This window comes from Acipenser ruthenus, chromosome 30, assembly GCF_902713425.1.
Source record: "Acipenser ruthenus chromosome 30, fAciRut3.2 maternal haplotype, whole genome shotgun sequence".
NCBI lineage: Eukaryota > Metazoa > Chordata > Actinopteri > Acipenseriformes > Acipenseridae > Acipenser > Acipenser ruthenus.
This window is the reverse complement of record NC_081218.1, coordinates 9,183,235-9,199,235: the sequence shown is the minus strand read 5'-3', so window position 1 is coordinate 9,199,235 and position 16,001 is coordinate 9,183,235. Positions and strand designations below refer to the sequence as shown.

Sequence of the window (16,001 nt, the reverse complement as noted above, 5' to 3'; positions counted from 1 at the left end):
TTCGCCCCAGTGGAAGCGTCTTCACGTTAACAGATAGCTTCCCAAGCCTGGCTTTCTATTTACTGAGCCCATGAGGGGAGCAAAACATGCCTGTTCTGACATAAATAGATCCCCTTTGAACAGGGTCATGTTCCAAACGAACAGAATGTAAAAATAAAAAACGTACAGTGGTTTGATAAATAACCAGAAACACCTGCCATAACACTGTCAATAGGGAGTAGAGCCACCGCTGCCTCTCTTCTACTGTCTTGCCTATCATAACTGAAACCAACAGTGTACACATTCAATGGTATTTGCTTAACAAATCGGTATTGTGAAGGGCAGCCCATGTATGTAAAAGTGTGTGCTAGACATCACAGGTGTTTTTTGTCAAACTGCTGTATGCTGCGTACTGCAGGTGTTTCCATTCTCCTTCACCCCTTCAACACTCCCAAACCAAATACTGGTTTCACAATAAAAAATGTACAGAAAATAAAGTTTCCAAATTTCCAAAAACTGGAAAGTATAACAGCAACATGCAGATCAGCCAAATCAAAATAATCCAGACAGATGAATAAAAAGATCATAAAATACCCAACCCCAAAACAAAAAAAAAGGATTATGTTTTCATGCAGCATGGACTCAAATCTTTCAGCAGATGTAGTTCAAGTCATTTAGAGGGGTACTCTTTTAAAAACTTGAAATGACCGATGCTAGCATGGCATCAATCACTTAATTCGGTCCCTGAATCGCAGTTCAATCAAAGTGGCAGAAGATAAAGGGACAAATTAAGCAATTCTGTGCACCCTGAATGAACCTTCTCAGTTTAATATTGCAAAACGGCCCTAGCAGGCTTCCATAGTGCGCTACAAAGGAGCGGCTGGCAGGACAGTAACTGAGAAAAGCTGCTGCACCATTCAGACTCTGGAGAAAATGAAGCATGCAGTTCAGAGCCACCCTGGCAAGCATTGCAAAGGGTCTGGAATAAGGGATTGTGAGGAGCCCATCACTGCTGCCTGCCACAGATAAAACCAAAAGGAAACATGTTTTACTCATGCAAATGGGTTTAATTGACTGGGTATTGTGAAGGGACCCCTTCTAGAGGTCAGGTTTCCAGGTCATACAGAAACTAGTTCAAATAAATAAATAAACTATGAAATCAAAAACAACCACATACAAAAATGGAACTTAAATGTAGTATGACCCCTCAAAACTCAGCTGAAATGTTTTCACCGAAGAATTATTGCAAAAAAAAAAAGATGTAAGTATAAGTCACAACACAGTACAGTAATCCGTCACGTATCCAACTGCGGTGGGACCAGAGTAAGTGCGGAGATGAATGAATCCTGTTTGAAATCCCATTATACACAGCTGTAACAATTACTATATTCACACAATTACTGTTTTGAGATTCAGCTTTTATTAGGGAGCTCCTCTAAATCCCTTGTTTAGAAGATACAGGGTATTCATGCTTGTGACAGAGTAGCTGTCTGCCGTGCGGGTGCGTGCATTCGCTGCTGAGTGACAGACAGGAGATTGAGACAGAGGTTGAAACTGATACGTCCAGCAGGTGAACAGGATTTATTTAAACATCAGCACACTGAACACCTCACGTGACTCTACCAACAATAGCAGCGCACAGAGCACATACAACACAGGGTACGAAAACTTTAGTAGGATCTACAATCTCTGAACTGATCTTCTCTCTTCAATAATAAACTAATGTTACTGAAGAGCTTGATCAACAGGGATAAACAGTTAGGACGGATATGTGACGGATTACTGTATATAATAATAATAATAATAATAATAATAATAATAATAATAATAATAATAATAATAATAATAATACAACTTAACCACATAATTTAACAGAAAAAAAATACAAGAGAGAATGTAAACTTGTGGAAAGCGCTCAAGGTCACACCCTTGCAGGAAGTACATCAATAGAAAGTGTTGTCACTTTTGTCATCTTGACGATTCTGAACTCTTTTCATTTGTTAACGATGAAGGTTCATTCAGCTCTCTATTGTGAGAACACACACAAAACTAGTCAAATGAAACAGAAAAGGTGAACATGCAAACAGCAATGCAAGGGCAGAGCAGCCCTGGAGAGGCAGGAACACAGGCCTGCACGGTGCAAGACAAGGCAACAGTAAGAGAAATACCTATACCTCAGCAGCTCTGAGAGAGAGGAGTCACTGTCGTCAGACCTATGGACAGAAACAGCAGCAGGGTTACAGGAGAGGCGCGGAATCCTAACACAAGAGGAGGGGAGAGGGAGGGGGAAAGGTCCAGCAGAGAGGAATCCCAATACAAGGAGGGGAAGCCAATGAGGAAGTCAGGTTAGCAGCAGGTATGCCAAGATTAAGGACCAGATAGACACTGAGACAGCATCCCAACTCTGCTTTGTTGTGCAATAGCAACGCTGCCTGTTTCTTTAATAATCACTGCAGAAGATAGAAAGGTATACAGGCACTGAGTGTACATAGCCCTGTGAGAAGAAGCTATGAGTTTCCCCCTGGATGCACAAGGCTTACATGTCTTTTGTTGTTTTCTGCATTGGGTCAATTCCTGTTTTTCAATTCCAATTCCTTTTTTAAATCAATTCCCAATTCAAATTCAAATTCCCTTTTAATCAATTCCAACACATCACCGGTCAAACTTGCAGTATTCTGTTAAATGGAGCTTCTCACAGTGGCAACAAAATACAGAAAATTGAAAAACAGGAATTCACCCCAAACCTGTTCTGCAATTTGCAATTATCTTGAACAGCTGAATCAGAACCATAAACACAGAGAAAACAAATGAAGTCATGGAAGAAGCACCAGTGTGAAGTACGGCATGCATTGGAGATTCCAGTCGGTGTGCTTTCTCTTGGCATACCCGACACGGAAAGGTTCTAATACAGTAAACGGGTGACAAAAGAAATGCGCGGAGACAAGACGGTTATGAGACGAGGAACAAACAGAAACACATCCAGGCAGGCGAGCGCTGACAGTATGTCAAATCTCACGCAACAAGGATCACTTCTTATCCAGCGGATTTATAAACAAGATCAGAATTCTTCAGCTCCACCAACGTATGTTCTTTCATTGTCAACAGGTACAAATGAAAGAACCACAAGCATTTAACAAGTGCATACAATAGCTTTCATTTAGCAATGTGCGGATATCACCAACCAATTAATCGTTTCTAGATTAAATCTATTACTGATCTTTTTCAATGGCACAATACGAGTCTTGCCACACAGGTTAATAATTGCAATATGCTATATAAGTATATAAGTGAATACTCTTGCAATACTCATTTGCTACTCCTATGCACTTAAAAAAAAATCCACAAAAAAGTGATGATGGTAATAAATGCATATACACAGGGGTTGGAAGATCACTTTAGCATTGCTGCTGTAGAACAAAAAAACATCACTGGGGAACCAAGGCACATGCACTGCCACTGGCCTCTATTTATCAGGACCTGTCTGCCTGTCTCCCTGCCTGGACTTAGCATCGCCCTGGTGTGAGTCGCAATAGCGCAAAGTATCCCAGTGACTTTACAACCTTGACACAGACGTGAAACTGAAATCAAGAGTCAACAAAAACAAGTGACCAGGTGATCAGAGCCCCTAGCAGCAAGGGAGGGCCGGGGACGATGGTCAGACAAATGGAGAGGGAGGGCATGGGGTCGATGGTCAGACACATGGAGAGGGAGGGCGTGGGGTCGATGGTCAGACACATGGAGAGGGAGGGCGTGGGGTCGATGGTCAGACACATGGAGAGGGAGGACGTGGGGTCGATGGTCAGACACATGGAGAGGGAGGGCGTGGCGTCGATGGTCAGACACAGGGTCTGTGGGGACGATGGTCGGTACTCACTTGTCCAGCGCAGAGCCCTGGCTCTGGTTACTGGTGAGACGGGAGAAGACATTCCTGTCATTGCGGGGTCTCAGAGGAGGGGAGGACGGAGGGGTGTATCCCCCTTCTGGAGACCTGGCGAACAAAGAAAGCTCTTCTTTAAAATGTGTGGCACATCCCCAAAGTACTGTATAGTAGAAGCCCAAGAAGAAAATATCAGCTAAATCCAACTTACATTTTCTTTTATATGTAAATCACATTAATGTTGCTGAATACACATGCATACTAATGTATCCTAGCCCACATCGATCACCTTATCCATGAATACAATGCCCTGCTCCCAGTTACCTGTACGGCTGTCCTCGGTCATAGGACTTTCTTCTGTTTAGTGGAGAAGTCTCGGGTCCCCTTGACTGCCTAGGACTGATATCATTCAAAAGGGTGCATTTAAAAATATGTTTTATGTATTTTATTATTATCAAGTGTGGCAAATGTTAAAAACATACGCAATTACTTTGAGCTTACTAGAACTAAACAGGTATCTATTGCATTTATAAACAGGTATCTATTGCATTTTAAACAGGTATCTATTGCATTTTAAAATGGGATCTATTGCATTTTAAAGTACGTGGGTACTTCGTTTTGATTTTGTCACAATCAGTTTGTTTCAGAGGAGAGGTTTAGTTCAGTTCTGTTGCATAATTGTAAATGTGTCTTTCTTTGCTATGACTCAGTAAGAGGCTCTGGCGTCACTCACAAGGTGTTCCCCCGGGTTGGGAGGCTGATGGTGCGGGACACCTTGTCTCTGCTGTACGAGTCCCTGCTGGAGAAGACAACTCCGTTCTCTTGGATCTCGCTGAGAGACGCCAGGGACTTGGCCATGTTCCTGGAGGACACGTCCAGAGATGGGCCCAAGTACTCTGCAGAGACAGCTTTCATCTGGACAGACAGCTTCGGCTCATTCTGAAATGCACAGGGACACAGTCAGGCTCTGAGCTTTCACAGAATCCACCCCTGAAGTCAGGACTCAACACCCCACTGTCGCACTGTGCCACCCTTCAGACGGTGGAGGAACATTATTTTGGACTTTTAACCTGTGCTTCTAACACTCCCTGTATAAATACATACATCTCAGAAGCACTAGATTATTTAACTCTTGCAAAAAGATATGTGGATTCCTATAATTCTGTAATGTGTAGTATCTGTGTGTGTGTGTGTGTGTGTGTGTGTGTGTGTGTGTGTGTGTAACTTAGATACTGTCAAGCAGGATCAAGCACTTGATTACATCATTACATGCTGGTTTTTATAACATAGGTCACATTGCAAAGTTCCTACCTTTAGCTTAAAATCATCTTGGCTTGCAGACACCTTCAAGGTAAAGGACTGTGAGAAACTGAAAGAACAGAAAAGGCATTAGGGTCCCTGCATTGCAGTGCTTAGAATCCAAACAGAGTGTATGCCCTGCTGTTAAACAGACACCCACCTCCCCTCAGAAGCCTGGCTGAACTCAGACACCTCCTCGTCTGTGCTGGCGTATCCGTTTTCTGGAGAGACACACACAAACGGGTCATGGAATACACAGTCAACACACGTGCACAATACTGTCTGGGCATGCATCACACATTTATAACCACTAGATGGCAGTGTTTCCAACTTGTTATGTCACATGGCAGCTACAGTACCATAGGTAAGCATTGTAAAGCCCAGAGAGGTGTGGAAAGGTGAATTATAAAGCATAGCACTATGGTATATGCATGTTTTTACCATGGGAAAACTGCAAAAGGGATGGCACTATTTATTTGGTCCTGTTTATTAATTTATGTATTTTGTATTACACTGGGATCACTGAAGGCGCTGGTGTTAATAACAATAACCCCACCTTGCTGCACGTTGTGGATGAGTGCTTGCAGCTCCGGGATGCACTCCGCCTTCTCCCGCAGCGCGTCCAGGATCATGTGGTTCTGTGCAGAGCCGGTCATGTCCGTCTGTCTGAGCCGACCCTCCAGCAGTCTGATCTGAGTTTCCTTCTGGGCCACCTGCAGACCCTGAGCACACCAGAGGGAGGCAGCACTTACAATGGGACCAATATAAAACCATATCATCAGTGCTGTTCACCTTCTCTTCAGCAATACTATAAGACACCAAGAAGAGCAGGGTCTCACTATCCAGTCAATGCTGGAGAATAGAAGCCCATGCAGAGCACAGTAATCCATCAGTAATGACCTGCAGCGGCAGCTACATACAGATGCATGCGGCACATTACCTTGTCAATATACAGATACTGAGCAGTCTTACCTTTTCAATTGACGCCTTGAGGAAGTGATCCAGCAGGTGGCGCGCTTCTGCCAGGGAGCAGGAACTGATGACCACCGAGGTGTCCACAGAATCCAGCTCGTCCTGCAAAACCAGTCGATTTAAACAATCAGATCAGTCCAATCACAGGCGTGATCTCAAATGGGTAGTAACTCGTTCATTATAACCTAATTACTTAATTAAAAAGCTCAGGGATGCAAGCATTTGAAATAGTCTTCAAAACACAACTCAAATCTGGTTCATAACAACATTTGTTTCCTGCTAGATAACTGGCCTGATTTTCAGTGCAGTGCCCTTCGCCATGGTCTGGTTCCATGGGCTGTAAAAGGCATGCAGCAGATACAGTCATGACCACTGCACGGTGTCACTCACCTTGGTCTCCTCGATCTGCATGATGGTGGCCTGGCAGTCAGAGAGACTATCGTTGATGTAGTCGATGTTGGCGTTCAGGACCTCGATCTCCTCGTTCATCTCCTGCAGGGGCTTCTCGTCCTCCAGCGGGTCGTTCAGGAATTTCTCCCTCTTCCTCAGCAGCGCCTCCTGCTGCACCGCCAGCTCCTCACGTTTCTGGGAAGCACATAGTTTACACGCATCAGCTTTCGAGCTTCACAGCAGCAGGAGGTACTCAGTGACAGAGGAGTCCTGGACAGCGGCAGATACCTTGATGAGCCGGTCCATGTCTGCCTCCATGTTAGTGATGGTCATTCTCTGCATGACTATGTCCATGATCCGGCGCTCCAGAGCCTGCCACTTCTGCCGAGCCACCTTGGCAAAGCTGCCGCCCACCCCCTTCCTCTGGAACTTCTTCCTGCAAAGAGGAACAAAGGCAGAGAAGGGGGATGTGACTCCTCTAACTTCATGCTTACAAGGAACAATCTTGGAGGTATAGATGGGAGAAAGATAGTAATGGTAAAAGGAAATATACAAAAAGAAGGACTAAAAAAGGGATAGGAAAAAGAATAAATAAAAGAAAGGGTTACCAAACAACAGAAAGAGAGTTGAAAGCACAGAGAAACAGACAGTGAGTGAGTGAGTGAGTAGAGTCAGTGTTTGTGGGCAGGGCAGTCCTCCTGACCTGGGGGTGCGGGCCCCGTTGACCGCCCCATTGACCGCTGGCTCGGGCTCCCCCACGTATCCGTTCATCTTCTTGTTCCACTGCCGCACGATGTTGGAAACGGAGCGCGCAGACTCGGGCTCTGAGGAGGTGGTGCTGGCAGACAGCTCCGCACCCGAGTCCAGGGTGTTGAGGCGCCGACTGACCCGGCCTGCAACCCGGTCCGACATGGGCTTGGTGAGCCGGCGCAGAGCGGAGACCTGCAGTGCAATCCATTCACACAAAACCCTGTTAAAAAACTTAATGCAGTAGGTATTCATTCAATTAAAGACTCCCTTTTGAACAAGCTTAGTGCTTGTTAATAGTTCATTCTCACCTCCTGAGTTTTCCTTTTCAGAACTATTTCTTGTTGCCTCTTTTGCGACTCCAGAGTTCGAATTTGATACTAAATAATAAAATCAGAAATGCAAAGTTAAACAGCTGATTTTGAATTCACAGTCAGAACACCAGTGGCATTCACACATGCATTCCCAAGAGGTGGCTAGGACCATGTTCCGCATGGGCCCCTCCAGGGCAGGGAGGAATACAATGGGTACAAATTCCCAAAAAGCTGCCCTCGACTCACATAAACTCTCACACTATTCTGCCTTCTTTTGCATCTGGAAAGTGGGGCCCTGGGGAGTGGGGCTCGAGGAGTGGGGCCCTGGGGAGTGGGGCCCTGGGGAGCGGGGCTTTGAAGAGTGGGGCTCGGGGAGTGGGGCCCTGTGAGTGGGGCCCTGGGGAGCAGGGCTTTGTGGAGTGGGGCTCGGGGAGTGGGACCCTGGGGAATGGGGCCCCCTCCCCATTCCCCGGGGGGGCTGTGAGCTCACCTCCTGCCTGCGCTGCTCCTTCTTCAGCTGGGCGATCTCGCGATTTCGCTTGGCCTCGATCAGCCTCCTCCTCTGCTGCTCCTCCTTCATCTGCTTCATCAGCGCGACCTGCGTAACAAGCAAAGCCGTTCAGAGAGCTACCGGCAGCAGGCAGGGCTCAATCACACATCTCTGCAGATCCAGCATTACTACACTGGCTTTCAGTATGTTCACATTCTTTCTTTGAACTTATAATACTTTATCCTCAATCAATACCTAGCCACCCAGTCTCGCTCAGTCTCACCTTGGCTTTCTTCATCTCAGCCACTTCTCCCTGCAGCTTCTTGAGCTCCCTCTCGTAGCGGGTCTGGTTCTTGAGGAGCCGCGCATGCTCCTTCTGCGCCGCCTGCAGCTTCTGCAGGTCGCGGTTCATCTCCTTTAGCCGCTTCTCGTAGTCCGACTTGATCTTACTGGCCTTCTCCTCTGTGTAGTTCTCCATAGACACTGGGCAGCAGCAGAAACACAACGCAGTTGTTAGAGACACCGGAGACCAGAGTTCAGTCAGGTGTAGAGGGGTGGTGGACTGTGACTAACGCAGCTAGAAGAGATGCTCAATGTGCAAAGCACTCGTCTGGCCACATGGTGCGGCTGTTACTCCACCTGTGGGTCAGCCCATAGCATTAAACTGAAGTCCACCGTGCATCTTATAACAAAGAAGATACACCAATGCAATGGAAAGAGTCCAGTGCTCTCCCTTTATAATGCTGTAATCAGGAGCCATAGTTAAGAGACTAATAATGACAATGAAAGTGGTAGTGGAATGGAATCGCATTATGGGGCAACTGGAAGCCATTGCTACATTATTAACCTGTTTTTAAAATCTGTATGACGGGCACTACACTTTAAACAAGCTTCTGCACAAGTTATTTAAGAGCACCTCCTAATTCCCTGCACCCCTCACTCCTGCTAAACCCTCGCCCTGCTTACCTCCCCCTCCCTCTCCCTCTCCCCGTTCCCCGCTCTCCACTCCCCGCCCCGCCCGCACCCCCCTTCCTCACTGAGGTTGTGCAGCACCCGGTCCCTCTCCAGCTGGGTGTCTCGGATCTTGTTTTGCAGCATGATGAGTTTCTGCTCGTACTGCAGCTTCAGCGTGTGGAGCCTCTTCTGGCTGTTCTCCAGCTCGTCAATCAGCTTCTGCTTGATCTCGATCTCGCACGTCAGCTCAGCCAGGTCCGCCTGGTAGTTATCTGGGAGAGATGAAGAACAAAGCACGTGAACAACAGCCAATAGCATGCCACGGTGCTCTGTATCAGTGTGGCACAAGGAACCGGCTACAGTGAGATCTGAACGAGCCGGCTGTCCTCAAAGGGCCTGAACATCCGTGGATGCTTATTCAGACACTCTCTCTTGGAGGAGGAGGCAGCACAAAACAGTGCAAGACAATCGCTGCACCTTACAGCACCCACAGCTTGGGATGTGCTCAGTTTACAGGGCTCCTGTGTGTTTGGGTTGGGATTGTGATCCCACAGTAGCTTCTCACCTTTCTCTTCGGAGTCGGAGTCGGAGTCCTGCAGGCTCTCCTCGCTCTCGTACTCCTCCTCCTCTCTCCCCTCCCCTTCCTCCTCTTCCTCCTCCTCACAGCCACTCTCCTCCTGCTCTCCCTCCTGCAGGCACAGCACAGCACACAGCTCAGGACCACTCCTCACACTGATGCATTACTTCTTAAATATTCAGCTTTAACTTTCTCATTTTTGTGGGGTGGGTTTAAAGCACCTAGGTGCTAAATTTTCAAAGCTATTTACTCCTATTCCACAGAATTGAAGAAACGCATCCATCAACATTACCAAACCTGAAATAAACAACAGGGGTTCTTGAATGAAGTATTAAGTTTTTGCTCATGATGATTTAGAGTAAATAGCTTTGAGAATCTAGCCCCACCCCCCACACATGTCTCAAACATTCTAACGGGACTGTCAATGCTCTGACACCAACCCCCCCCCCCCCCCCCCCCCACCCCCCCACCCCCCCCCCCACCCCCCCCACCCCCCTCCCCCACCCCCCCCTGCAGTCGGACAGTGTTGATCGCTGGGCTATTAGAAACAATGCAGAACCACCAGGAAGTCATTATGTAACATGCAGGATTGTTCAGTTCAAGGGAGTTGTGATAAGAAACGCTCTGTGTGTGGAATAGGAGGATGACACGAAGGGTGCTTGTGTAAAAAAGGTTCTGCTGACTGATTTTCTGGCATGTATATCACTGGCACGGCACTGCAGCGCTCCACCCAGACCCGTTACCTCCTCCGCTTCATCGGACTCCGCCTCCCCGTTCTCATGCTGGAGTTTAGCTCTCTTCTTGAAACCCTCCTTCTCCGGGCTGCGGACAACAACATGAGTGAGAGTTAAGCCCTGGGAGCACAAAGCCACTTCTTCAGGAACAGCGGCTTGAAACCTGGCTCCACTATAAACCACACCTACTGTATGACTCAGCCAGCTTTATCCTCTGGTAGATGCCTTCTAAGCTAACAGGGCTTAAGAATCTTGTAACTCTGCATATCAAAAACCAACAAAATTAAAAAGGACAAACAGATATTTGGGTTCTTAATAGCATCAATAACTTCAGCAGAGGGCATTACTGGCTTGATAACTGACCTTGTTTTTCTTTAACACCCTGAGCCCAAATATACCAGCTACCGTGTGATCTTTAACAACCCTGAGCCAAAGTCTACCAGTTACTGTACGATTATATGTTCATTTAAAATATCAATACACTGATATAGATCCTGCTCCAAGGTTCCCATGCAAATTGCTTGCAACAACGTTTCATGCATACTGGAGTGTGCTCTACAGGTTAAAGTAATGGAATGACAGTGCTTCTCAGCTGCACCCTGCAATAATCACTGACAGTAATAGCCCACAGATTTACGACAGGGTGTTGAGTGTTTGCCAAAGTCATGTCTTAGCTTTGGATTCTCGTGGCTGGCAAGGGGGAGACACGTCAGGTGATAATTATAATAACAGACGCTTTCAGGCTCATGACACACTTTGCTGTGCTCTGCAGTAAATCTAAAATGAAAATGAGAATGTGTGAAACCCAGAGAACCAGTTAAACCACAGGAGAGTGTGGCGTGCAGCTCACTGTGCCTGCCACAGATCACGTGGATATCCAGTGCCCATGCATAGTCTAACCGGATTCAAGCTAGCTGTTCAAGGAATCGATTCCCAAATCAACTATATATTCTGCATGTAAGCACTTTCAAGCTGGAATCAGACTGGGGTTATACTGGGATTCAAGTCCACAGAGGTTCAGAACTGAGTGTCTTGCTGTTTCTGCTTCATGTCTCTAACGTACCTTTTCCTTCGCTGCTTCTTTTCTTTCTTCTTCAGCTTCTCAATGTCTTGCTTCGCCCTTCTGATGACATCAGAGGCCTGTGTCTCCATGGAGACGGCAGGGCTGCCCGGGGTTCCGATAGGGGTCAGTCCGGCTGCGTAGGGCGAGCGGGAGGACAGACGAGAGATGCTGCGCCGCAGAGACTCGTTCATCGCCTCACTCTCCAGCAGTTTGCTCCTGCAAAACATGCCCGCCCGGCACCACTTTCACAATGAGTATCTCACAGGCAATATGCTTGCGAATGTGCTTTAGATGGAAGTGTTGTTTACCTGAGCTCCTCGATTTCTCTGATGTAGTTCTGGATTAATGCACCTATTTCTTCATTGCCATCGCCTGTTTTTTTTTTTTTTTTTTTTTTTTTAAACAAGAAAGAGAAAACCTTTTAAAATAAAATAAAAAAGGGAGTTCATCTTTAGAAAGTACTTAGAACTTAATAAAAAGGACCCGATTCAATTAACTGTTGCATATATAAATAGATACATGCAATGATGAAAGCAAATGCAGAGCAAGACTTATTTTTAAATTAAACAAGAGCCTATCTTACACATCCATGAAACAGAGCATTTCCTATAAACTAGCTAAGAGTTAATTAAGGCAGGCAGGCAGCTCAGTTCAGTGAGGCTGGCATGCAGCTCAGGTCAGTGAGGCTGGCATGCAGCTCGGTTCAGTGAGGCTGGCATGCAGCTCAGTTCAGTGAGGCTGGCAGGCAGCTCAGTTCAGTGAGGCTGGCAGGCAGCTCAGTTCAGTGAGGCTGGCAGGCAGCTCAGTTCAATGAGGCTGGCAGGCAGCTCAGTTCATTGAGGCTGGCAGGCAGCTCACCGGCTTTGGCAAGGACCTGACAGATCTCATTGGACAGCAGCTGTGTGATGCGGTTGTTGAGTGCGTCGATGGTCTCCTGCATGGCCTTGACCCTCATCCTCAGGGTGTCACTCTCCTTCTGCAGCATTGCGTTCTCCTGGAACAGGTCGCTGAAACCCTCCGAGCCGTCCTCCCCGACCACACGCTTCCCCTGCGCAAGGAAGACAGCAGCGATGGGAATAAGACTCCTATTGCAGAGCACCTCCTCCCATTCCAGCTTTTAAAATCAGCCTGATAAGCCACAGTGTGTATAGGTAACAAGCTCAGGTGAGTCTTATTAAGCTCATAGTAAAACCAGGAATGGATCAAACTGCTATGCCAAGGTTCTCTGCAATAGTTTAGAGCAGGGCTGTCCAGCAGATAGCTCTTGAGCTATATATGGCTGTGGCAGGGTACACCCTGCCCCTGTGTGTATTTTGTGTTGTGTTGGGTTATTATTATTTAAATGTATGAATGTATTTCTGCACGGGTGTTTTAGGTCGGCAGGGAAGGATTCCAGTTCACATGCAGAATGTGCCTGGGCCCGATTGAATGATTAACAAGCAATCGAGCCCAGGCAGAGCTGCGTACAAGAGGCAGGGATCTCTCACTCGAGCCCAGGCAGAGCTGTGTGAAAAAGGCAGGGATCTCTCACTCAAGCCCAGGCAGAGCTGTGTAAAAGAGGCACCTGGGGGTGTGTGACCAGTGTGCTGCTAGTTATTCTGGGGTCCCCTGTGCTGGCGTGTGCTACCCTGCTGATGGTAGGGCACACTGTGAGCTCTGTGTCCCTGCGGAGCTCCACTCACCGCCTTGTACTCCATGAGCTCCATCTGCAGTCGAGCGATCTCGGCCCGCAGTGCACTGATCTGCTGGCTCGTCTTGTCCTGGTTCACTACCACCTTGTTCTTAATGTTGCGCGCACGGTTGGCGTAATTCAGCGCATTCAGGGTCTCCATGAAGTCCCGGTCCGACGGGCTCACACACGCGATCATCACTGTCCGACTGCAGGGAGGGGGAGGTCAGAGCATTGGCAAGAGCATACTGTACACACACATAGATAGGCACACACCACATACTGTACACACACATAAACATGCACACACCACATACTGTACACACACACATGCACACACACAGACACATAATAGAGCACAAACTGTGTGCTGGGATATCTTAGGCACACCCACTTTCACACGTGTCAAAATCAAATACACAGATCCTGTTACAAATTACTTTGTTTTTAAATCACTTGAGACACAAGATCCCACATTCATCGCAGGTACTGCATTCAGACGTGCACACAGCAATGCAATAGAAAGCTTTACAGCGACTGTCCGGTGGCAGCTGGAAAGGCAGCGGATTTTGTTTCACGGTACCTGTTCCCGCCCAGCGAGTCCTGCAGGAGTCGCGTCAGTTTGGAGTCCCTGTAAGGCACGTGGCAGCTCTTCTTGCTCTGATCCCCCAGCGCACTGATGACATTCCCCAGGGCAAGCTGAAGGGCAAGCAAAGCAGTTCAGTGAGACAGCAGCTGCAGTGCTGAAATGCAAACACCCTAACCCTCGCAGTGAGCAATCGTCTTGGGAAGCTCAGCTGCCTCCACAGTCCCTTTCTGAACACATTCTGAAACTGATAGTACTACTGCAGGCACCACCACATAATTACCAGCCCACAGTTGATGGAGATGCCCTCCTTGGCCCGCTCTCCTGTGGCCCCGGTTCTTTTTAACCGCTCCGATCCCGCCAGGTCCACGAAGTGAAACTTTGCACTGAGAGTCTCGTATTCACTCACAGGCTGGGTGAGCGGGCCGTTCGAAACGCCATTCATCTCGCCATCGGCCTGATACAAAAAGAATGATACATTCAGCCCAATGTATAGGAATGGGAAAAGAAATAACTGCAATTACCTGTTGTTGCCTCTATACTTTACCCTTGGGAATCATACATTGTGAATTTAATATAATTAAATGGTAATGTAAGCGCCAGTGTATGCCTGTGTCTGTGTGCCTGTGTGTCTGCGTATGCCTGTGTGTCTGCCTGTGTGCCTGTGTACGATGTATACAATATGTGCAATGTATATGATGTGTTCATTTTATACAATGCGAGTATGTGTAAAATGTGTGCTCAGTCCTCCCTGACTCACCAGCCCCGGCCGTTTGCAGACTCTCATCTGGCACAGCTGGATTGTGAAGATGGCGTGCGAGCGGGAGCTCTGAGCGTTCATCTGTGTGCTGGCCGTGGTGCGGGACAGAGCGCCCAGCTTCAGACACTGAATCAGCTGCAAGCAGGTTCAAAACAATAAGACAAACATTAACAGACTATATTTCTATGGTTTATTCTAATTATGTAAAATTAACAGGAGTTTTTCTCCTTTCCAATATATATATATATATATATATATATATGTATATATATAATAAGTAAGTTATTTAAAGACTGGAGAAAATGAGGAAAAGCCTACATTTTGTACCAAAATCCCAAAAGAAATAGCTATTTCTGAACAGCAGAGGGTGCTAGTGCCACATCAAAGGATGTACAGAGGGTACTGAAGTACGCTATCCTGTTATCTGTCAATGAATGAATGTATATGTTTCTGCATTCAAACAATGAGCAAGTCTTGGATCTGCCTCCTTATCTATTAGTGTGCATGTTCAATGAGACTTTTCTTGGAGATCCTGTCAGAAGCGCGGTGCTTGGGGACCTGAGCTTTGGCCCTTGAAGTGGCTCTCACAGAGACACTCACCTCGTCCTCGGAGTGAACCAGGCGTGACGTCACCCCGCTGGTGTAGATTCCTCCGCTGCTGTCCTCATGGATTTTAATGTTGGACTTCCTGTGACGGGCGTCTGGGTCCCGCGCACTGTCAAACAGGTCCAGGATCTCCTCATTGTAGAGCTGGTGGCACACAAATACCAACAAGGGAGTCCATGAATATCCACAGGAGACTGATCAGCATCACAATCACCAACAACATGAACACCCAGAGGAGACTGATCAGCATCACAATCACCAACAACATGAACACCCAGAGGAGACTGATCAGCATCACAATCACCAAGGGAGCCATCAACACCCAGAGGAGACTGATCAGCTTCACAATCACCAAGGCAGCCATCAATACCCAGAGGAGACTGATAAGCTTCACAATCACCAAGGGAGCCATCAACACCAAGAGGAGACTGATCAGCATCACAATCAGCAACAACATCAACACCCAGAGGAGACAGGTCAGCATCACAATCACCAAGGGAGCCATCAACACCCAGAGGAGACTGATCAGCTTCACAATCACCAAGGGAGCCATCAACACCCAGAGGAGACTGATCAGCTTCACAATCACCAAGGCAGCCATCAATACCCAGAGGAGACTGATCAGCTTCACAATCACCAAGGGAGCCATCAACACCCAGAGGAGACTGATCAGCATTACAATCAGCAACAACATGAACACCCAGAGGAGACTGATCAGCATCACAATCACCAACAACATGAACACCCAGAGGAGACTGATCAGCTTCACAATCACCAAGGGAGCCATCAACATCCAGAGGAGACTGATCAGCTTCACAATCACCAAGGGAGCCATCAACACCCAGAGGAGACTGATCAGCATTACAATCAGCAACAACATGAACACCCAGAGGAGACTGATCAGCATCACAATCACCAACAACATGAACACCCAGAGGAGACTGATCAGCTTCACAATCACCAAGGGAGCCATCAACATCCAGA

The 16,001-nt window shown here is 47.2% G+C and overlaps 1 protein-coding gene across 4 annotated transcripts in view; it reads right to left on the bottom strand.

The window, feature by feature from the left end:
• Positions 1-16,001, bottom strand: part of LOC117435116 (kinesin-like protein KIF21B) — a 63,568-nt gene that overhangs the window by 19,944 nt on the left and 27,623 nt on the right. For 2 of the 4 annotated variants that reach the window (XM_059004706.1, XM_059004708.1), the window contains exons 4-28: positions 15,012-15,161; positions 14,412-14,546; positions 13,935-14,108; positions 13,649-13,764; positions 13,079-13,274; positions 12,255-12,444; positions 11,705-11,768; positions 11,397-11,612; positions 10,343-10,421; positions 9,588-9,711; positions 9,106-9,294; positions 8,352-8,551; positions 8,069-8,176; positions 7,576-7,644; positions 7,221-7,459; positions 6,806-6,953; positions 6,518-6,712; positions 6,128-6,229; positions 5,712-5,877; positions 5,316-5,376; positions 5,168-5,225; positions 4,590-4,795; positions 4,181-4,255; positions 3,854-3,967; positions 2,154-2,192 (exon numbers count right to left, since the gene is read on the bottom strand). In XM_059004706.1, coding sequence (XP_058860689.1) covers positions 2,154-2,192; positions 3,854-3,967; positions 4,181-4,255; positions 4,590-4,795; positions 5,168-5,225; positions 5,316-5,376; positions 5,712-5,877; positions 6,128-6,229; positions 6,518-6,712; positions 6,806-6,953; positions 7,221-7,459; positions 7,576-7,644; positions 8,069-8,176; positions 8,352-8,551; positions 9,106-9,294; positions 9,588-9,711; positions 10,343-10,421; positions 11,397-11,612; positions 11,705-11,768; positions 12,255-12,444; positions 13,079-13,274; positions 13,649-13,764; positions 13,935-14,108; positions 14,412-14,546; positions 15,012-15,161 — 3,413 coding nt within the window. The remainder of the gene's footprint in view (positions 1-2,153; positions 2,193-3,853; positions 3,968-4,180; positions 4,256-4,589; positions 4,796-5,167; positions 5,226-5,315; positions 5,377-5,711; positions 5,878-6,127; positions 6,230-6,517; positions 6,713-6,805; positions 6,954-7,220; positions 7,460-7,575; positions 7,645-8,068; positions 8,177-8,351; positions 8,552-9,105; positions 9,295-9,587; positions 9,712-10,342; positions 10,422-11,396; positions 11,613-11,704; positions 11,769-12,254; positions 12,445-13,078; positions 13,275-13,648; positions 13,765-13,934; positions 14,109-14,411; positions 14,547-15,011; positions 15,162-16,001) is intronic. The other 2 variants (XM_059004707.1, XM_059004709.1) reach the window with 1 other exon arrangement.